The sequence below is a fragment of the Danio aesculapii genome, chromosome 4 (assembly GCF_903798145.1).
Source record: "Danio aesculapii chromosome 4, fDanAes4.1, whole genome shotgun sequence".
In the NCBI taxonomy this organism is placed as follows: Eukaryota; Metazoa; Chordata; class Actinopteri; order Cypriniformes; family Danionidae; genus Danio; species Danio aesculapii.
The window spans coordinates 28,264,041-28,287,543 of record NC_079438.1 but is presented as its reverse complement, the minus strand read 5'-3'; the positions used below and the strand labels follow the sequence as shown (position 1 = coordinate 28,287,543).

The window sequence follows — 23,503 nt, the reverse complement described above, 5'->3', positions numbered from 1 at the left end:
CTGGACAGAATGGTGGCTGGTGTCATGGAGCGGTACCGCCAGGGAGCTGTTCCACGCCCAATGCTGCTCTATGTGGAATGTGGCTGCTGCATAAATGAGGGAGTGACCAGTAAGTTGCAAAATAGGTTTGGAGAATGGCCAGATCTTCACATAAGGCTGGACATCTGGCATTTTATGAGGCGGCTGGCTGTGGGCTGCACCACTGATGCCCATCCCTATACCTCACCTTTATCGGATGCCTGTCCGCCTGTATCTTTGAGTGGGATGCAGGAGATCTCAGCCTGTTGCGGCAGGCAAAAAAAACAGCTGATGCAGGAGGGTGTGCCATCTATAAGTGATGACATGGTGGACAAAAGCATCACCAAAAAGGATCTTAGCCGTTACTGCCGCAGGAGGACACGTGGCGAGGAAGACACCATATGCCTGATTGAGAGGCTGCTGCAGGAACTTAGGGGAGCAAATGGGAGGGAGCTTATGGGTGTGCCCTTAATGGATGAGGTGCACATGGAGCACATCTGGCGTGTTCAAAAACGTCATATCAGATGCATCCAGGATGTGCCTGGAGTGCCACTCTATATAGAGGTAGGCACCACCACAAAGTCTGGGGTCATTCTGACAAAGTATCGGTGTGCTAGAGGGTCCACATCCCTGGAGTCTTTTCATTGCCACCTGAACAGGTTCATTCCAGGTTGGCATCTCACATGTGTGAACTTTTAAATAATTTTTAAAATGTAGAAAATTGTGCCTTTTTATTAATTTGCTTTTTTCTGCTAGGAACCAGTGCCAATGCACTGAATTTTCAACTATACCTCCTGGAAGGCCTGAACAGGTGGATGGCTCAGGTGTACCAGGTATGGACAGAGTGGACAGCCTGGCAGAGTATCTTGTGGACCTGAGGAATCAGCCCTCCCTTGTCCTCACCAACTAGCAGGTAAGGAATATAAACCCACTCTTTGTTCACTCTTTAACCTGTCATACTTGCTTACCTTTTGCACATTTTGCTTTCTCATTAGCATGTATTATCTGCTTTTTCTGCTTAGGTGAGCAATATTGTTGCTCTTTGGCAGAACCTGCTGGACTATGACAAGCAGAGGGTGGTGTTTGCAGCCAGGCATCAAGCAAAGCTGGACACAGGGAGGTTTAGGTCCCCGAAGAAGAGGCAGGAGTTTACCCCAGGAGTGGAGAGTTTGAAGAGGCATGCACTGACCACCTCTGCTCCACTTGCAGTGTGGCCAGATTGCTGTCGCTTGGTTGAGACTATTTTTGTCAGGCTCTGTGCCATACATAGATCACCCAAAAAGAAGGGGACCGGCACAGTGTCGAGATGGAATCTCATCCTGGCAGACTACAGAAAAATCAGGCGCAGCATTCTGGCCAATGCTATAGTGATGAAGCAGACTAACCTTCAACTGGTGAATGTGAGTCACACCACCCTGGTACAGTGGCATAATAAAAAAGTTAAAAAGCAGGACACAGCAGTTGTGATGCAGGGGCTGAAACTGCCAAGCCGCTTGTCTGTGGCGGCTGACCCCCTATTGCCTGCCAATTAGCGCCCCCCATCTCCACCACCGGCTCACCAGTACCACTTGCCCAGTAGCACTGTGGGCCAGGCTAAACTAAAAAGAAAAAGGACCATTTTGTCAGACCCACCAGCTTTGCCACCTGCTCAGATGCAGCAAGCCCAACGGCAACTTATTCCTGCTCCACCACCAGGGACTCAACTGGTCATGCTGATGCCAGTGGCCTCACAGGGGTCTATGCTGGCTTCTGCTCCACCGGCTTTTGGGTTTGGCCTCCCTTCTGCCCCTCCTGCCATTCCATCTGCCCCTGGTACTGCTGTCGCTCCCGTTCGTAAATTGACCCGCAAAGTACAGCATAATACATGTAAGAAATGTGGGCAGTTTAGAACAGCGGAGACTGGATACAGCCAGTACAAGGGCATTAAATACTGCCCCTCTGTAGAGGCATTGCCGAAGGAGCAGTGGTTGGAAAGAATTAAAAAAGGAGAAAAATAATAAAAATGTTTCAGAAGACCTGGAAACTTCCTGAAGTGTTTATTTTTAATATTGACATTTAAATATTTTCAGGGGTCTTTTGTTTTACTTGTAGTTTTTTTTACTTTAAATTATAATTTTAAAAAATGTACATTTCTAATTTATTTGTTTTTATCATTTATTTTACAGTTGAAGTTATCTTTGCTTCTTTCATTTTGTGTTGTTATTTATTTTTGTTTAATTTATTTGCACATTTTGTATTATTTTTATTTATTCCAAGAAACATTTATTTATGTAAATTGCTTTATGTGTGTGTTTTTTCTCTTCTTTTGCACTTGTTTGCACTGCTGTTGAGCTATTATATTGTAAATGTAAATAATTGGCTTTGACTAATTTTAAATAAATGTTTGGTCATTTTAACTGTTTCTCTGCTTGTTTCTTTAGTTGGTTGTGTTTTGCTATAGTATATTTCAAAAAATTAAATAGGCACAAAATGAAATAGTCCAGAAAATACTGTTTCAATAAAGAAACTAGTTTGTAGTTTCTCTATACTTAGCAAAATACTTAGCAGAAATGTACTTAAAAGCAAATATATTTAAAATAAAAAGCTAATAAAATATGTAGAATTAATCAAATATTAATAGTACAGAGTAACTTTTTTACCTGTAAATAAAAAATATTTTCCTCTTTCGCCCCTTTTTCTTCTTTTCTTTCTCTTTTTCTTCTCTTTTTTCCTCTCCTCCCTTTCTTCCCCCTCACTTTCCCCTCCGTAACAGACTATTGTTCCCCAACACTCACCAATGTATATAAAGCAGAAATGGGAAAGGGAAGCCAATATAAAAATAACAAATGAGGAATGATTAACTATTTGGTAAACACATATGATCACAATTAATTCAGATTCATGAGGGGAATTTATTTGGAAAAATGTAATCAGGTTCTTTATAACACCTTAAATCAAAGACTTTCAAACTAGAAATCAAAAAATGGTGAATGCTGGAGAAAATGTGGAAATGTATTGGCAGATCATTTCCACATATTTTGGCACTGTAATATTATACACACCTATTGGCAAGATTTAAATAAAGAGATAAATGCAATAATGGGATTGAAACTGGAATGTAATTTTAAAACTGTACCTGGGAATTTACTCTGCAGAAATACCAAAAAATGATGTGTATCTTCTTAACACACTACTAACAACTAGCAAAAAGGCCATTACAAAGAAATGGCTCAAGGAAGATCCTCCATCTGTAGGCGAATGGTATGATATTGTTAAAGAGGTGTATGACGTGGAAGTACTGACATTTACCTTGAGACAACAAGCCTATAAAATGTCTGCATACTGGGGTAAATGGTTGAGAAGAAAAGTATTGTTTTAATTTCACTGTGGTGCTTTTATTTTATATATGTTTGAAGCCTGTTGATCTTTGACACGAAACCCTTAACAAAATTTTATATAGCAACATATTAACGATAAATACGAATGTAAATAAGATTGTATTTGGTGACAATTGTATGTCTTTTTTGTTTCCATGTTCCTTTAAAAATGTCTGTTTGCTTGTTTTTTATTGCTGTTTTGTTTGTTTTGTTCTGAACTGTTTTGAAAAAGGAAAAAAAATGTATCATCATCATCCTGACACAAACTCACAGCGTTCAGCATGTAGTTTTGCTGCTGTTAGATCTAAAACAATGGCTGCCATTCATGTTCATACACTGTAAAAAATCTATAGGCCTGTCTGTCTTTATAAATGTCCTACATTTAACACAGAATTCTGTCCAAAATATATTGACTTTTTTTTCTCTTTTGCTTCAATAAATTCTTATTGTATTTGACTGTATATTATCTCTTTTGAATTAGGCTAGCTGCCTTATTCTCTTCAAAGAGCAGCTCTCATACGGAGTCTGTTATTTCAGTGTTTTTTCCAGGATATTGTGGATATTTCTGGATTCCTTCTTGTCCTCAGCTGATCACATGGAAAATGTGGAATTTGATCATTCAGTTGTTTTTCCCGGTCATTTTATTTATTTAAACTATCACACACTTTTCAAGTGAAGTGGAAAAAGTGTTGCACTTATCTGAAAAATCTGTTTATGTTTTAAATAATGAAGTGTTTTTTTTTTCTTTTAAAGGATTACACGTTTTAAATGAAATAAATAGTTTGAATGATTGTTATATATATCCTAAACACTGTCTGTGTTTGCACCTTTATTAAGTTAAAAAGCATAATATGAATCCACTGAAACAGAACTCTGTGACACTGGGTCATTTCTGCAACTTTTTAATAAGAATATGAAATAACAGCACAGTTGAAGACTGTATATATAATAGTAATATCAAATAATAACTACACTAAAGAAAATAAACAACTTCCAGTACATACAAGTGCAAACAAATGAACAAAATCTGAACATTAATCAAACAACATAAAGACAACATAGGTAATGTCTTAAATTAAAAATGGCGGTGAATCCTAGGATGAATATGCTATTGCTTGCTTGAAGAATTAACATGCCTGGTTAATTCTCGGCAGTGAGGTCCATGGCTTTTCTTGAGGTTGAAATTAAGGGTGGGTGGGAGGGAGGGTTACGAGCAGCTTCAGCATACTTACCAGGCTGTAATTCCACATGTGTTGCAAAGAATCCAGAGAGAGGAGAGAATATGGACTAGCCTACTCACACTCTCACTATTGCATAAAGGAAGCTTATGAGAAAAAAAGAGTGAAAAAAGACAAGTCAGTAAGAGAAAATACAGTTCTCTGGAAGTAAAGGTGAATGGTTTGTAAGACCCACTCATTCAGCCTATTACAACCAAGTCTCTATTTAGAGAGAAGTGTTGGTGCTTGACATTGCAGGAAGAATCCTTCAGGGTGAGAAGAGCAGTGATGGTTGTCCAGAGTCCAGAGAGAGAGGAGAGAATATGGCCACAGGTGGAAACTTGGAGTTGGACATGCTAGAAGTGAGTGAGAATGGGGGATGGAAAGATGTTCTTTCACATCCAGTCCAATTCCAGCCCTTTCCCGGCAAAAGATCTCCTCTTTGAGCCATAATTATAGAGTAACTCCTCATCACTCAAAATGTCTTTTGTAGCAATGAAGAGAATGATGTCTCTATCATAAAGCACATACAGCCTGGGCCGGATATTGGCTCTTTTGCTGGAGTGACGTATCAGGCGTCCGTAATTGAACTTCATGGGATGGCACTGGCAACTTTCTTCATGTGCGTCAATGCACATGGCTTCATGTTGCTTGTTCTTATAAAAAAACAAATGTCCAGGTCTAATGCCGCTGGTCGAAACAATTGCCATCCCATCTTCATGGGTAACCAGCTGGCCGTGGTATTCACAGACAACCTCCCCAATTTGAAAGGGTTTTTTGGTGAAAACACCATCACCCTTGTCAGGGACGGGTCTGACAGTCAGTCCTTTCCAGCATTGAGACGAAATCATTTTATGCACAAAGCTGCTGTCGATGACCGAGTCCAACCTGGCAACAGGCTTCCACTGCTTCAGAACCACTGAAGCCTGTGGGACATTTGACGTCCACCCTTGTTTGTCCATCCAGCGGTTTATTTTGGACTCTGATGGCTGCTGTCCAGCAAAATGTTCTAGAAACACAAAACACATCAGTATTTGGCTATTCTCACTCAATTTCCCTGTTTGTGTCATTAATCATCTGTATACTCACCAAGAGCATGCTGTTCACGCAGCTTAAGCTGCTCGCTACACCAGCGGTCATAGCAGTGCCTCTCATGTTCTGAGCCACACAGCTCATTCCTGCGTGCCCTTTTTGGAGGAGGCCCCTCCAGAGTCACTGGACAGAACTGCTCAAGAGTTTTGTAGGCTGTCTCTTCGTCCACCCTTGTCTCTTGGCTGGAAGCTCTACTGGACCTTTGTCTATAAGATCACAAAAAATAAATATTAAAGGAAGGAATGGCAAGGCTGTGGGTTGCAAATTTAAGAATAAGGATCATTGTTGTTAGATTCTTACCGTGTTTTTCCAGCAAGCTGATCTAGCACACTTAGAGCCAGAAATGCATCTGAAGACGTTCTCCTCATGTTGTTCCTTTCAGCTGTTTCTGGCATGTGCCCAAACAGCCGTGCCAACACATTTCTCTCCACTTCTGACTTCAGGTTTTGTGCTGCTGCCTCAAACGCTCTCTGGGCATCACCAAAGGTCACACTAGGGAGACTGTATCTGAAACACAAGGCAACGTAAGAATGCAAAAATTGGACGGATGAACACGTAGAGTTAAAGACAGGTGTAATGTTGCTTACTTGTCATGTAGTCTTTTTAAGTCATTCGAGGGATTATAAATCGATCTCCCACTACTTGATACAAAAAATGAATCAACTGCCACATCGTCGCCGGTGCGGTTTTCTTGTAGCATTACTGGCCGCACCTCATTGAAGTACAAGTCAAACCACTAGTTAGAGAAAGGGTCAAAAATAAGTATGACTTAACCACAATATATTTATTGCTGTTATGATTTAAAGTACAATATAAACTTACAAGTTCCTGTTCGTGTGACAACGGTACTTTGTGCTCCTTCACTGCAACACAGACACCATTCTCTATCCGGCTTCTCCCCTCCCAATCCTCAACCTGCAAACAGACAGTTTTGCACATTGATGAAGCATAGGTCAAAAGAAGAGAAGGGAGGGAAAAACAAACACTTACAGTCATCTGTGTCACTACACTAGGTCGCTGAAGTAGCTTCAGCATGATAATAGCCTCCAGGTAGTACAGGACGAGCAGCCGTTCATTTTTAGTCAAACAGTCCCCTGTGATGGCTCCTGGATCCTGCATTTTACACATCACGGCCTGGAAATCTTTGAATGCAGCCTCCAAAACAGCAAGGCAGTCCTTTGGCAAAATTTCTTTGCCATTCCCAAGCTCTGATTTTTTCCCTGTGACCTCCGTGCTTACTTTTTTGGACATAGCACTCTCTATTTCATACAGCACATCCAAAAAACTCTCACAGTCCTGGAACAGAGATGGATTGTTGTGGCGAATGTCTGTGGGGGTAATAATGTATTTCATGAACCTTGAAAAGAGATCAAAATTAGGTTGTTACAGTCAGAACACAGCACAGCTGACATGATTAGTTAACACGTACATGGCAAACTTGTGGTTGTTCCACATTACCGACCTCTTGAGACTCTTCCAGTAGTTGAACACTGTCCATTTTGAGAGCTTTGTATCTGACAAGATGTTAAAGTACTCTCGCACTTTCTCCACCTGACGAACAAACATCAAGTTTGGCTCAGTGGAATCCATGTAATGTAAGAACCTGGACACTGTTTCCACCTGAAATGACACATTTCACAATTAAATAAACTCTACTGCATAAAACAAGACATGCATGTACATTTTTTTGCATGTATACCTTCACTCATTTAATTAACTTACTACTTGTTTGCTGTTTTTATGTCCTAGGTCAATGTGCAGGTCCTTATTAAATCCTGCTAGAAGGGGGTGGTCAATGGAGTGCTTATTGTAAAAGCCTTTTTTGACCATTTCCACCCTCACGGAAGAGGTCCACTTCGGTCCAACAGTGCTGAAATAAAAACAATAAACAGCAGGTGATCAAAACGACTCTGTACATGAAAGAGAAATCCTATCAACAGTGTACATTTAATTTTTGGGAATGCCGATGTGAAACTGTACCTCTGATAGTACTCTCCAGAGCTCTCGTCAGATAAGGGCTCATTTGGAGGCTCAACTGGACCTTCTCCAGAGCTTTGAGACACAGAAGATGTAGTCGATTGAGCTGGTTCCGGGAGGAGTGAAGGTAAGTTATTAATGACCAACCCCCTTGACTGCATCTCCGCAATCATCCTAAAACAAGGAACATAAAATAAGGTCAAATAAACAATACCAAAAATGCAGAATTATTAATGTGTAGATGTTTGATTTGAAGCCAGATACATCAAATCAGAGAAGTTACAAACCTGTCCAGAGGATTAGTAGAGTCCAATATGTCACGAATTTCTCCAAACTCCCAGAAACGTCCTCTGTGGCAGAATTCAGACAACTCCTTCTTGGCCTCTATGACGACAGCCTGGATCTCTGCCTTTGTGCTGTTCCTCATACACACCTCCCTGAGATGCCCAGGAAGAGAGTGAGGAGCCTTTTTGCACACAGGGCAGAGGAAAAACATGCTGCGGTGAAAGGATCTGTGTGGATAATAAAACAACATGTTATAGAATGAAAAGACCAAGAGCAGCTTTGTGAAGGTTTGGGGTTTACTGCAGCCCACCCCAACTCCAGGTACAGGAACAAAGGAATGAGCTTTTTTATTTAAAGATAAAACCTAAAATAAAAATATATTTAATTTTCAGTAATAATCGATTATATGGTTTTATATATATTTGTGTGTGTGTGTAATTTTAAATAAGACAATTAAATGAAAAAATAAAAAGCTCATCAATAAAATTGTTTATCCATTTGCTTTATAAGTTTGTGTTGTTAAAACCTCCTGAAAGAGCATGAAGAAGATATAAACAGTCTTACAGTGAATAGTGATTACTGATGAAGTATATAATTATAAGAGTATGTGTCAGGGTCTTGAAATTCAAATAAAAAAAAGAGACTTGTAACACATTTAAGAGTAGATTTATACTTAGTTTGGCTATAGATACAATAAATAAAATAGAATATTTGATTTTCTGATAGATGTCTGCTCCAGGATAGAGGAACACATATCCTTTCTTATGTCTTATGATTATTAATAAAGTTGAATGGTTAAGAGTCTAGATCATATGATGACCTCAGTGTCATCCCTCTTCAGAGTAAATCTGGAGTAATATGTGCATGATTGTTTTTTTGTATGCCAAATGATTTGTTTCCTCCGTGCTGCCTGTGATGCATCTTATCAATGTTTATTAAAAACAAGTTATGTAATATCAATTGTTTCATACCTTTGACCTTAATAAAAATTCAGATTTGGACCTTTTATTACAGACATTGAGAACCCCTGTTTAGGCTATCACTAACAGGCGGACCCAGATCATCAGCCTAGAAATCTGCACTGGACAGTTTTTTTCAGTCTCATTCCTGCTGGGTTTTATTTCGCACCCAATCGCCCCCACTATTTATTCACTCTGTTTATTTGGAACAAATTTCTTCTCACTGTTAATTCCCTGTTAAGACAAGAGCGAAGCCGAATGGTCTCTCTTTGCTGAACCTTTATGTTCTGTGCAGATCTGGGTATGAATATGGTTTCATTCACTGGGGCTGATAACAGAGTTCTCTGGAATTAATGTTAATTAAAATTAATTGTTGCCTTGGTAATACAAGCGTAATCTAAACAGAAGAAATGTGAGAAAGTGGCATGAGAATAATGTCAGATGTGTGGGTCTTGTAAAATAATAAAAGTTCTACATATATTCACCTCTTTTCAACAAGGCATTTTGTAAAAGTTTAAAAATCAAAAGTTAATCAAAAGTTTAAAATATTAATTTAACAGTTTAATTGTTAATTGAAATTTGTATTTGAGTTATTATTTTTATTACTATTATTTTCAATTTTTTTTTACTTTGGTGGCACCATGGCTCAGTGCTTAGCATTGTTGCCTCACAGCAAGAAGGTCACTGGTTCAAGTCCCGACTGGGCCAGGAGTGTTTCTGTGTAGAATTTGCATATTCTTCCCGTGTTGGCCTGGGTTTCCTCCGGGGGCTCCGGTTTCCGCCACAGTCCAAACACATGCGCTTCAGGGGAATTGAATTTACTAAAATGTCCAAGATTTGTGAGTGCGTCTGTGAATGAGAGTGAATGAGCTGCGGCTGGAAGGGCATCCGCTGCGTAAAACATATGTTGGTCGTTCATTCCACTGTGGCGACCCCTGATAAATAAGGGACTAAGCTAAAAGAAAATTAATGAGTGAGTTTTATGACTGTGTGAACTCGGCCGGACTCGACTTGGATGTTAAGGACTCGGACTTAAGTCCAACTCGACCCCTTTTGGACTCGACTGGTTAAGGACTTGGTCTTGACTTGGACTAGACAAAGGTGGACTTGACCCCAACTCTAGCAAATTCCATCAGGTCACAAATTCCCCGCTCACACCATTTAAATACGCCCCAATCTGGAATAATCCTGATTTCCTAGCTAACAAGTAGCCACTGAACTTTCGCACATGGGCAGATAAGGGAATCACACAACTTCAGCATATCTTTAATAATAATAACCTGGCACCATTTTCCCATATATACCAGACATACAGCATTGGGAGTAATTGCTTCTTGGAATATTTACAAATCAAATCATCAATTAAATCAAAATTACTTAACCAATCAATCTTTCCCACTGTTTCCGGTCTAAGCTGCAGTCATTGTCGAGTTATTATGGGTTTTACACATCAGTATCTGCTTTTAACTCAAAAGAGCTTCAGCCAATAACAGGGGACACAGGGAACAACTCCAAAGCTGTTTCAGCATTTGTATTTTCAAGTTTGTCAGATTTGACAAGCATTTAGTTTGTCCAATAATACAACACTGTAGCGGTGTAACAGTAGTAGTAGCAATAGGTTGATAACCTTAGAAAAGGAACAAAATATATAAAATATACATTATTACCAATACTGGCTTAAACAGAACACAATATAATGTAAATAAAGACATTTACTTTACAAACTTTGTCTCAGTGTGCGATAATTTGCATATTCAAGTAATATTTCCAGTATTAATGCAAGCATTTCACTTTACATGAACTATTTAAACAAATGAACAGTATAATTAACTGAATATTGTGCACAAAATACTATAATGCACAAAATAATCAACTACAGTGCAACAAAATAGCAGTTCTGTTTTATATTGCACATAATTATGGATAAGGCGATGCATATGACAGTCCTTTATAATTAGAAAAAGTCATTTCTCATACCATCAGTGTCCCTGAGATGACCAAGTGCTGATGTGCTTCCCCTTTCTCACTCACTGCAGCTTTAAACTTTATGCGTGCGATCGTGAGTGTTTATTAATGCAGCGATGGCGTTCTCCAGCTTTCAGCGCTTGTCTGCATGCGTCTGCCATGTGAGTTTTCCGTCTTCTGCGTTGACTCGGCACTTTCCGTATCTCCTCGGCAAGCTCCGTCAGCCAATTGCCTCCGCCAAATACTTTCAGTTTTGATAGTTCCGCCTAATTCCTTAATGCATTGATAAATTTTTTTCTTCTTTTTTTATTGTTGCAAAAAAGTTTACATCACAAAAAAGGGAACAATGAACATCGCAAGGCATGTTTATCATTAAAAAGAAAAAAAAATGTAATTGTTATAACTGCAACACGGAGCGGTACAAAAGACCTACATCAAAGGAAAAAACAAAACATTATAACAATAAATATTCTGAAAATGAAGTACAGAGAGCTTAATGCATTGATTAATAGAAAGTGCAAATCCGCGATTTGACTTTACAGTCATGCTGGGCTTTTCCAACCATAGACTTCCATTCATACGCATGCGAATGAATCAGACCGGAAACGCAGGGTCATGCATTAAGTTTCGCAGTTTACTGCAGTGCAAAGTTCAAGCTTTATGAACTCTGACCAACGAAATGGCATCACTGGGGGATACTATAAGTCTGTAAAAATGAAATATCTGGTTAAATATTTTATTATAAAAAAAAAAGGTATTGTGAAAAGTACAGAGAGCCAGGAGTGACACTTTAAAATAAAATTTAAAATGATTTAATCATTTAAACAAAAGTAAAATCACACTTAAATCTGTAAATAATTATTGGATAACACGTTATTTTGATGGTCCATTTGAGTATTAGTAGACTGTCTGCTTAATATCTGTTAATTAGGGGTGTAACGATTTATCGTGGTACGATTTATTGCGATGCAAAAATGTCACAATATGCATCGTGGCGTTATGATGATTTTATTACGATATGACGTCCGTTTTCTCATAAGTGAGCTGCTGTTACATGTGAGCTCCGATTGCTTGAACTAGCAGCAGTAACGTTGCCAGGTCAAGATGAGTGGAGTTGAAATACAGGATGGCCCATCCTCTCAAAGTCAGACGTCTGGAAACATTTCGGTTTTACCGTCCCCACCCAGCAAAAAGTCGTCGAAAAGACGTTGAAAAGATGACATTGTCAAACGTCCAAACAACGTGGAAAACAGGTGGGAAAGTGAAAGACGAAACGACGTCTTTTTTACGTCGTCGAAAATACGTCAATTTTAAGTCGAAATTTGGTTCTGAGAAAGACCTTTATAAACGTTTTAGAACATTTTTACATAATTCATAAATTAAACATTTTGTTAAAAAATATTTATTAGGCTAATGTTTGCTCTCAAAATAGTACAGCAGACAAAAGTAATGACAAAGCATGCATTGGTCAAATTAACATTAACACAACAACAACAACTACAAAAAAGCATCAGATTAGTGTTTTCAGCTCTGCGTCTGCCACCGGCAGACCATACAGGTGGTCTCTCACGGCCCTGTAAATGATGTGGCTGTTGTGTCGCACATTTTGGCTGCAACTGCAATAACAAAGAAAAATTCTGTTTTAGTTGATATAGTACGCATCCTTACGGTCACATCTGTTTTCTGATGTGTTATTTTAAGAAAGTCTTGTTTTTAAATTAACGTGACCTTCCAATAATAAATGCTATTTTGACTGCATGACACACGTTTTTGTATAAGGACACATTACAGTTCATTTAACCATACTTTATAATGTATTATTTATTTTAAAAAGTAGACAGAGATGGCGAAAGTACACACGTCCTACTCAAGATGAAGTGATACTGATGCTTAAAACGACTCTGGTAAAAGTGGAAGTAGCCTACTGACTGCACTTTTGTAGTCAAAGTAAATAGTATGGCCTCAAACACGTAATAAAACGTTTCTATTACTACCTGTTTTTCACGCTGGTAACTAGACTCACATCACACAGTACATGGATACGTTTATACAAAGTAACATGCATTTCTAATTTTGATGTTACATAGTTGCCAATTGTCAGCTGGATAGCCAAGCATCACTCAACAACATGCTCAAAAAGTCACTCCGTACCATCAGCCTGACACAAGCTCAGCATTCAACAGTTTTTGTCACGTGTAAATAAAAGTACAGAGAAGGATCCAATATGCAAGTGAAATTTTAATTAACACTGTCAGAATGAGCCAACAGGGCTACAAATGGAGGGTGAGGACACTGTGATACTGGGGCAGGAACAGAAGGGCGAAACGAGGTCCAACAGTCACTCCTCTAGTCCTGAGCACAATACAGATTCACATAAGCAAACACAACGAACTGACAAAAAGACATAGAAACGTAGCCCAGATATAGGCTCAATAATGAACCTCAGCTGGTGATCAAATCAAACAGCTGAGTGCCATCATAACACGTGACAAATACACGTGGAAAAACAAACAACACAAACCCATGTGACAAAACAGATACTCCAGAAAGCGCACAAACCTGCAACCGTGACAGTTTTGCTGCTTTTCAAACAAGAACACCTGCCATTCGTGTTAATACGCTCTAAAAATAATAGTACATTTTAAATGTAAATTATAATAGTTTAAATGTATACATTTATTCTATAAAAACATTTTGCATGATCTTTTTTTCACGTGCAATTTCCTGATCCTATGCATTATAATCTTATTAACTGGTGTAAACAGTCAATCAGCCGACTCCCTGTTGTAATCATCTAATTAGCCATTTTGCCTTCATAAAAATGGGTGTGAGAAGTTTTTTGCGTTACCTCAGCAAAGTTCCCTCGCAAAGATGTTTTCCACAAACACTGCATGTTCACTTAATGTTTTCACACGCACAGGACAGTCTTGTAAGCCTAATTATTATTGATTCTTTTTTTACATTAAACGCATAATAATTAAGTGCAAAAAGAACAGCCGATCACTGCGGGTGCCGCGGTGGTTGCTTTGTTTCTCTGCTGTTGGCTTGTCAGTGGCGCGGCATTGATCACTTTTGTGTTAATAAAAAATAAGATAGCCTAATTTAGTAATTTAATGTAATATATAGCTATTAATCAGTGTAATTTATAAATTCATAAATTATTTAGTGCTTTTTCGATTTAGGCATATAGCCCGAGTATCAGGCATGGCGCTACGGGGGGCAAAGGGGGGCCTCAGAAAGAATTTGTTTGTTTACTGTTTGTTTACTCAAAACTGAAAATTCTTTTTATCATTAATTACTAACACTCTAGTCATTCCAACCTTCAGAACACATATTTAGATATTTTATCATATGAAATAGAATTAAATAGAATATGAAATAATTAAATTATGAAAATTGTGAGATTAAAGCTAGGCATATAGTGCAGAAATCTAGGGTGCGTTTCCCAAAACCATCGTTAGCCAACTAAGGTCGCAAGATTTTTCATTTCCTAATATATAATAAATATTAAATTTCATTTGATAATAAATCGCCTAGTATTTATTTATTCATATGATTTATATATGATATTAGAATAGGTGTTAGCTTTTGTAAGTGATTTGTTTTAGAATAAGATATGTCATTCTCAATAAAATTTGTAAAGAAAACGCAGTCTCTATATGTGCCATTTACATATATTTCAGTAAATATAGAAAACGAGTGCATGTTTTAACCAAAAATAATATTGGATTTTATTTAAATACGTGTTTGTGTAAAACAATATAATTTGCACAAAGAAATGATGGGGTTCTTCTGTAAAGAAGTAGTTCCTCTGCCCCGTTTAGAGCAACACAATCTCACGGCAATTCGTAACTTTTTGATTTAGTGGCTAATTCGTACGAACTCGTAGGATCTAATTCGTACATTTTAGTACGATTTGCTCATCCCCCAATGACGGTTGGGTTTAGGGGTGGGGTTAGGTGCCACGCCTCCTTTTTAAAATCCTACAATTTCGTACCAAACCTTTTTATGAATGTTTACTTTTCCCCTTTTATGAAAACGACAGTATATGGAGCAATTAAATATTGGCGCTGACTTTCATTAGACAATTTATCTGATGCAAAAATATATATAAATAAATAAAATAAGGATGCTAGCCTTCTGTAATTCAGAAGACCACAATAAGCTATTTTGGATATTTGAAGCATGGATATTAAAGATATCATTAGGGATATATGGTCAGCTAAAGTTCTAAAGAAACTTTTTAAAGGTAAACCCCAATTTCAAGTATTTTTATTATAAAGCACTAATTTAGGAAGTATTGCAAATGTTTTGTTTTGCTGGTTGTTTGAACTTTAAAGTTCATATAATTACTTTTGTATAGCAAGCCTATTTCAATAAAATAGAAAAAAATATATAATAATCAAATGTAAATTAAACGGTGTAAAATTAGATAATAAATTATTAATAATAATAACAATAATAATAATAATAACAATTAAAAATGTGTGTGTGTGTGTGTATATATATATATATATATATATATATATATATATATATATATATATATATATATATATATATATATATATATATATTGTGAGGTAAAAAAAAATAAAAGGGGGGCCCTTGGATTTGGTATAGCCCCAGGGCCCAATGTGTTCTTAATCCGGCCCTGGTTTGGGGAAACATTCGTCACTACGTCGTTCTTTTCCCAAACGATGCATCGTACCATGATAGTTCAGCCGTGAGTTACGTCGTTGTTCGGGAAACGCACCCCTGGTCAGGTGCGCCCGTAAATAGCCTTTAAAACGCGCACACGGCAGCGGAGGCGCACAACTCACACAGGAGAAAACTGGATTAAGGAATGACATGAGACAAGAAGCCTAATTCATTACATGTTTTGGTTAACTAATTCTTTAAATACAACTCTAAATTAAATTAATAAGAGGGAATACGAAACTGCCTGTCATTTTCACATTAGTTTTTCAGTTATGGGATTTGTAACCTTATTAAAATGTTTAGTTCACTGCACAGTCCAAAGTAGTCTACACTGTAATTAATATTTTAATTTATTATATTCATAATTATTATTAGTATTATTTAAATTAAGCTAAAATTTACAAAATGAATGTTTGCCTTCATTTTGATATCGCTAAAGCTTTTTTTTTACAGTTGTGTAAAGAATCATTATGCAGCAGCAGTCAAGTTAGGACCCTTAAATGCCTTTTGCGTTAAAAAGATGATCGGCCTGCGAAGTCAAGTTTACAGTCATAAATGAAATAGGTATAGTGCTTGAGTAAGTGGATTTGCGGTTGTGTTGGCGGATCCACCTCCCACATGTAGCTAGGCTGAATTAGGCTTAGCACGCTATAGTTCAGCGGTGAGTTACATCGTTGTTTGAGAAACGCACCCCTGGTGTGTTATGAATTGCATGTTTTAAATGACAGCGATGCTACATTTAGTTTTTATTGTACAATATACATCATAACCCAGTACACAGTAAACTAAGATTTTTTGAATGGCTTGCCTATTGGCGGCGTAACCGTTAAGCTTAAATAGGCTGAGCATATGTTTATTAATATTAAAACACATTAATACAAACTAGCCACCCTTTGATTTTTTTCGTTTCCGTGTATTTTTATCAAATGAAAAATGCAATGAATTGTTTATTTTGGTTTTCATTTTATTAGGATTAATATAATTATTAGGCGACACAACTTCTACATAACACTGGCTCTTGCGTTTTACAGATAGAAAGACGTTTTTGGCTCAAAGACATTTATGCCTGTTAATTTCAGTGCTCTATTTCAATAGATTTCGCAAAGGCTCCAGCTATTCTGTCAGCTGGTACCAGCCTCAGTTTTGCGACTGTGTGGCGTCTGTATCAAGTGTCTGGATGACAGCGAGAGGGAGCGAGATGAGATCAGACCTCAGATTTGATGTGTAGCCTCACGTCACAGTTTCTTTACTGCATATTTGGAATATTGGCTCATCTAAATTAACATTTTTTATTCGATTAAAAGCCGAAATATTGCTAGAGACAAAGCAACTTTCTGTTCAGTGATAACATATGCGCACACACAGGATACAAAAGAAGCTTAACTTCGGAAAAAGTGATCACTGCCGCGATGGTTGCTTTGTTTCTCTGCAGTTGGCCTATTAATAGCGCGGCATTGCTAAATCACTCTTTTTAATAATAAATAAGATTATTTAATAATAATAATGAATAAGATTAATAATAAATAAGAATATTTATTATTAAACATTGTAAGATGATGGTCGCGTGATTTTTAAAATGAGAGTATGCGTTGCGGATTTATGGCTATTAATCTTAACCCGCAACCCACCCATAGTTAAACATCAAGTATGTGCGTTAAAGGTGCATGTATAAATTAGTCGTGTTGCCTTCAGATGCTGCCACCTTTGTCAGGCAAAGTTTGCAGATTGCCTCATTAAAGTTTTCAGGTTCTCTTTTTGCATTTGGTTTGAACCCAAAATATTGCCAAACAGGCGCTTTCGCATTACGTTTTGACACTAAATCGTCCGCCAATCTCTTTTTGTAAATTCGACTCCTCTCTTCTCCTCACGTGATAAATGAAATATGATACAATGTATTGTTTGGGGAAAGAACTATGACGAATGTTTCCCAAAACGCAGTTTCTCTGTCACAGATCCATCGCTTGAACCACGTTATAACGTAAAAGGCCCATAATGAAGTTCTAAACGGAGTGGAGAAACTACTTTTTTAGAGAACCCCATCATTTATTTGTGCAAATAATATTGTTTTACACGCACACGCATTTAAAATATAGATTTAATATTTAATATTAGTTGTGCTAAAAACATGCACTCGCTTTCCATATTAACTGAAATATATGTTAATGCCACATATAGAGCCTATGTTTCCTTTACTAATATTATTGAGAATATGACATATCCTATTCTAAAACAAATCACTTACAAAAGCTAACACGTATTCTATCATATATAAATCATATTTATAATGAGGCTATTTATTATAAAATTAATTTATTATATATTAGGAAATGAAAAAAAATCCTAATTTAATCATATTATTAATAATACTAATGATGATCATGATGGGGATGATGATGTCTGAAAGATAACATTATTCGTGTGAAAAAAATTATATATATATATATATGTATATGTATGTGTATATATATATATATGTATGTATATATATATATACACATACATACATATATATATATATATATATATATATATATATACATACATACACACACAACATTTTAATTCAAGCAATTAACAATAGTATGGTTCAAAAACATATTTTTACTATAGTTTTTTCATGTGAGTATTTTACAGTAGTTACGTCAATGGCAGGTTCATTTCAGTTCAGTAGAAAACTCTGTCCTCTTCATAATATTTCTATTTATTTCTCCTTTGTATTATAGTATCAATTAAAAAAATATGGACTTTCCTTTATGTCTCCCATTCATTTTTTTTACATCCTGCTCTCCATCTTAATTTTATGAGTCACCAGAATCACGTGATTGCACCCAAAGTTCTGCTGATAAAAATATTTAATCTTTTTGCAAGCATTCACTTTAATAAGTCAATAACAGATTATTAATATCTATTTAAAGATAATTCCACCAAGCTCCTACCAGAATGCTAAAAACATGATGGTTTTGATTTCTACAACTAACAATCTCACTAATAGAGCATGTGCTGGCTACTGACAATTTGTGAAGGTAAAAATTAAAATAAGTACTGTTCAATAACACTGTTTTTACTATTACGGTTTAAGTATAATTTAATAAGACTCTCAATTTATGAATAGTTAACTGGTAATCTGGAACCTTCAACCTTTATTAAAATATGAATTGTTAAATAAAGTTATATTACTCTATAAAAAGAGTAAATATATGGACGACTACTATACATGTGTCTTCTTTTGACACATAATTTTAAACGTGTGGCTAAAAACGTATCTTAATAAGTGGCTTAAAATTATCTTTTATATTTTTTTGGTGGGCCAGAGAAAAAGTTGGCAGGACAAGTAAAAATCTTTTCCGCTGGCCACACCATGCCATTAGAAAAAATCTTAAGTGATGAGCCCTGTTGGGTAATTCTCATTCTCATTAAAATTCAAATGTGCATTGTTTTGTGACAATTACTTTAGATTTTTTTTTATAAAAATGTATTTAATACAGCCATAAAAAAATGGCTAAAAGATTGTAAATACACTGTACTGTAAGCACAAGTTTGGTGTGTTTGAGAGAGAGAAGAAAAAAGATTTCCAACTCCTAAAAACAAACTTTCTCAGACTTCAAATATACTGGTCACTAACAAAAACTTCAGTCATGGGTGCTGTTGTTTTACTACAGTAATACCTTCAGAGTCTGCGACGCAGTGGCGCAGTAGGTAGTGCTGTCACCTCACAGCAAGAATGTCGCTGGTTCGAGCCTTGGCTGGGTCAGTTGGCGTCTCTGTGCATGTTCTCCCTGTGTTTACATGGGTTTCCTCCAGGTGCTCCGGGTTTCCCCACTGTCCAAAGACATGCGGTACAGGTGAATTGGGTAGGCTAAAATTGTCTGTAGTGAATGAGTGTGTGTGGATGTTTCCCAGAGATGGGTTGAGGCTGGAAGGGCATCCGCTGCATAAAAAGGTTCATTCCGCTGTGGTGACCCCAGATTAATAAAGGGACTAAGCCGAAAAGAAAATGAATGAATGAATGAATGAATACCTTCAGAGAACATAGTAGTCAGTGATCCACATAAGCAGAGAGATTAGTGTGGTGCAGTCAGAACTGAAACAGAAGTCTGTCCAGGCTGACACAGGTTAATGATCTTGATGTTTTCAATTGAAGATTCCAGCGAAACTGCCATTAAAAAGTTATAAGAAAAATAACTTAGCATGACATCTCACCTGGTATCTACTATTACAAAGTACAATTCCAATGTAAATTATATGTTTAATCCACAGTATTTGTACCATAAAATAGCCACAATTTTGACTCCTCACTCAGAATATTAAGTTACATGGTATTTTGTGAGAAATACAATTATCTTGTTTGGAGTTCATTTCCTTGTGAAGTTATAAAAAGCTTAATGATATAATTTTTTAATGAATGCGTTTACAAACATTTTTTATCTTTTATGAGTAAACTGCAGTAACGTGAATCGAAAGGGAAGGATGTAGACAAAATGAATTTTAATAAACAGGAAAAAAAAAAAAAACGTACACCAGAACCTAGCACAACAATCAGAAAAAAAAACAGACAAGCATGGTTTGTGAACAAAGGAAATCAGGAACAGAACGAAACCACAAATAATTAGCTTGACTAGCGACATGTCGGGTGGACAACTTACGAAATGGCAAAGCTTCCCCATTCAAGGCTGTGGAGCGTCTCTGGCGAGGAGTTCATCACTAAATGTAGAAACAGAGCAACAAAACCGTTAACCGACAGCGATTCACTTTGTTAGCATTATTACAAGTTAAAAAATGTTAGCTCGAAGTACCGTTAATGCTATTTGCGAAGCGTTTCTCATAACGTTAGCCTTTAACGATAGCCGGGGCAGGAGCATCTTTTTATGCTAATTCAGATTTTACAGATATTCTTATATTTTTACACAGGTTAAAAAGCAATGAAGACATAAAATGAAGTAATTTTGTTGAAATCGCCAAATAAATAACCAAAACAGCTATTATTTACCTTCATAGATTAGCTGCTGTCAATGACCTCGTCACTATACAGGGCGACATAAAAACGTATAAAGTGATTAAGTGTTCATTAAAAATAATAAAAATGTAAAACGTTACACATCTAAAGTTCCATTTAACATAAATTATAAGTAAAACGACTAATGAAACATGTGAAACGTCGAATATAACGTACTTACCTTCAGATTACCGTTCCGCCCGTTGCTTTGTGTCCGTTATTTATTTCAAATGATGAGCACGCGCAAGTCCGCTGACTCGCGCAGAGGAGTTCCTGGCTGTGTGCTATTGCCACTTATCCCCCATATGTTCTATTCATTTAGAACATTCTAACATTCAAAGTTGGAATTATTGAAAATTAAAAAAAGCATTAAAGATCATCTCTAGGTGTAATTTGCTTTCAAACTATTTTTACAATTCAGTTTTAGCGATCTTCATGTTTACAATTGTGTTCCCTTCGCAGTGCACTTTAAAAACATTGATGTCATTTTGAACACCGCCTCATGGCAAAGCTATAGGTGACCTATTATTAAAAAAAGGGACTTTATGTTACATCTCCAAAGCTTGCGAAAACAAAAAGCATATGTTAATTCTTTTAACTTATAGTGGGTTATTTATTACCTGTACTGTATGTGACATTTCTGCTGTGGTTTACATGTGTTAAATTAAAAAAAGTAGACTTTAAAAAAACCTACTTAATAATAGTAATAATAATAATAATAATAATAATAATAATAATAATAATAATTATTATTATTATTATTATTATTATTATCATCATCATCATCATATTATTATTATTATTATTATTAAAGTATGATTTTTTCATTTCTTATAAATAATAAATATTAATTTATGATTTCTTACTAACAAGATTGAAACATAAAACAAAAAGGCATTATAAAGTGTATTACCATTTCGTTTTTTTTCTACCCTATTTTATTTAATCTGTTTTTACGTTGATGGACTTGAAATCTTAATTTACATTATTTGTTACAATATTTGTAGGAATCTTTTGCTTTATTAACAAATCGACTTAGGCTACCTGAAAAATATTTACATCAGTGCATCAGCAGGGAAAATACTGAAGGAGTTAACAACAGTAGTAATTTGTTTGGCATAATTTAAATGTAATGGCACTAAATCGCTATCTATATATTTAGCATTCTATATTGGACTGGAAAGAAAGCAATAGATGTAAAACATTTTGTGAGGAACTTGTAATTCTTCATGACCATTTGTTCAAGTACTGGGCTAAATATGGACCAAATCCGACGGGCAAAACAACCACGTCGATATTTGGTCTATGTTTGGACCAAATCCGACGGGCAAAACAAAGACCACGTCGATATTTGGTCTATGTTGGACCAAATCCGCCGGGCAAAACAACCACGTCGATATTTGGTCTATTTTTGGACCAAATCCGACGGGCTAAACAAAGACCACGTCGATATTTGGTCTATGTTGGACCAAATCCGCCGGGCAAAACAACCACGTTGATATTTGGTCTATGTTTGGACCAAATCCAACGGGCAAAACAAAGACCACGTCGATATTTGGTTTATGTTTAGACCAAATCCGACGGGCAACACAATCACTTCGATATTTGGTCTATTTTTGGACCAAATCCGACGGGCAAAACAAAGACCACGTCGATATTTGGTCTATGTTTGGACCAAATCCGACGGACCAAATACAGACCAATTTTCGACGTCGATATTTCGGCTAAATTAAGTCTATGATGGGCCGACTTGATTTAGCCCAAAAAACGACGTCGAAATGACGTCTCGTGCTGGGTGGGTGAGTGAGAGCGGATTTTTCCTATTGGACGACAGCTCCCTCGCTGGGGAATTTTTGTGATTGGCCATTTCAGTCCCATTACTACACTGTGGAGGGGGAAGAGGAGAGGAATGCCTGAAAACATAATTAAACTAAACTATATGAGACCGGTTGGCAAACTGAAATGTCATGTTTGTAATACTACCTCACGAAAATTAACCAAATGAAGTCAATTTGCCAATAAACACGTTACTACACGTTTACTACATTAAAACCTTGGTTAATTTACTGCTGGATATAATGTAATTACATATGAAATTATACATCTTTAAAACTGTTCATCAAGACTCCGTAATAACACCCTTAAAATGTTAAAGTGAATGTAATTCCTATCTGGAGCCTTTGAAAAGCCTTTTGTTTCAGACACGAGCATCAGCCGCATAAGTGAAAGCACTCCTATATGATCGCCATGACATCGCGTGACAAAACTGCACCTCTCGACACTCAATGAACAATAATGAAATGTTTAGTGTCTTACCTTGTCTGATGTTATAACTCTAGAAGCTGACTGTGCTGTTTCGTCACTGTAGTTTCCAGTAAAGTCAAAGATAAACTCTGTAAATTCTCTTTACAAAGCCGTGTCCTGTTTATGAACAAAGGTTCGTTTAAAATGACTCTAGCGAATCAACGTCAATGATTCTAGCGAGTGAATCAGTGAATCAATTAAGCGTTCGTAAAGACGTCCGTTCGTTCTAGAAAGCATCGGTTGTTCAAACAAATCAATTCAACTCAACTAATGATTCTGTGATGAAATTGAATCGATTTACTTCACTCGCCGTTTAGTTTCGATATTTTAATGTATAATTTCATGTTTCATCTATATCAATTTATATTAATCATTAATTAAATACGATCTTAATTAACATTAATCTCAACATGAATCTATGAATGTCATTGCACTCATTCTACCTGAGCCTCACTGAACGTCTGAAAATACATAATATCTACAACTTATCAAATGTTTTTCACCCTAGCCCATCAGTCACCAGCAGCCTTAGTACATCACCATATTTTACAGTTGAATTTACATATTAACAGATGATATTTACACTTGTGCAAATGCCTAATGCTGTAGAGGTGTTATAAATGTTGAAATAAATTA

The 23,503-nt window shown here is 36.5% G+C and overlaps 1 protein-coding gene and 1 long non-coding RNA gene across 4 annotated transcripts; both read right to left on the bottom strand.

The window, feature by feature from the left end:
• Nucleotides 1-4,300: 4,300 nt before the first annotated feature.
• On the bottom strand, nucleotides 4,301-11,154 carry LOC130222827 (uncharacterized). 2 transcript variants are annotated; one of them, XM_056455387.1, is made up of 11 exons: nucleotides 10,882-11,154; nucleotides 7,948-8,172; nucleotides 7,664-7,834; nucleotides 7,406-7,553; nucleotides 7,146-7,303; nucleotides 6,674-7,040; nucleotides 6,506-6,598; nucleotides 6,271-6,419; nucleotides 5,984-6,190; nucleotides 5,681-5,889; nucleotides 4,301-5,600 (listed from the first exon to the last, which is right to left on the bottom strand). In XM_056455387.1, the coding sequence occupies exons 2-11, from the start codon at nucleotides 8,154-8,156 to the stop codon at nucleotides 4,987-4,989; spliced, it is 2,325 nt and encodes a 774-aa protein (XP_056311362.1). In that variant the 5' UTR covers nucleotides 8,157-8,172; nucleotides 10,882-11,154; the 3' UTR covers nucleotides 4,301-4,986. The 2 variants fall into 2 exon arrangements, with proteins under 2 accessions (XP_056311362.1, XP_056311361.1); XM_056455386.1 differs by lacking the exon at nucleotides 10,882-11,154 and having other exon boundaries at nucleotides 7,948-8,476.
• Nucleotides 11,155-12,255: 1,101 nt separating this feature from the next.
• LOC130222448 (uncharacterized) lies at nucleotides 12,256-21,242 on the bottom strand. 2 transcript variants are annotated; one of them, XR_008836466.1, is made up of 5 exons: nucleotides 20,558-21,242; nucleotides 20,214-20,271; nucleotides 19,589-19,723; nucleotides 19,236-19,498; nucleotides 12,256-12,485 (listed from the first exon to the last, which is right to left on the bottom strand). It is a non-coding gene; the product is annotated as an uncharacterized LOC130222448 (long non-coding RNA). The 2 variants fall into 2 exon arrangements; XR_008836465.1 differs by having other exon boundaries at nucleotides 19,236-19,389; nucleotides 20,558-21,241.
• Between the last annotated feature and the right edge of the window lie 2,261 nt (nucleotides 21,243-23,503).

Bases quoted from the DNA above. Each gene is read 5' to 3' on its own strand.
- LOC130222827 (XM_056455386.1), bottom strand. From the start codon at position 8,195: ATGTTGTTTTATTATCCACACAGATCCTTTCACCGCAGCATGTTTTTC. The intron at 6,191-6,270 runs GTAAGCAACATT...CTTGTGTTTCAG, and splicing joins TTAAAAAGACTACATGACAA to ATACAGTCTCCCTAGTGTGA. The intron at 5,601-5,680 runs GTGAGTATACAG...TTGTGTTTCTAG, and splicing joins GCGTGAACAGCATGCTCTTG to AACATTTTGCTGGACAGCAG.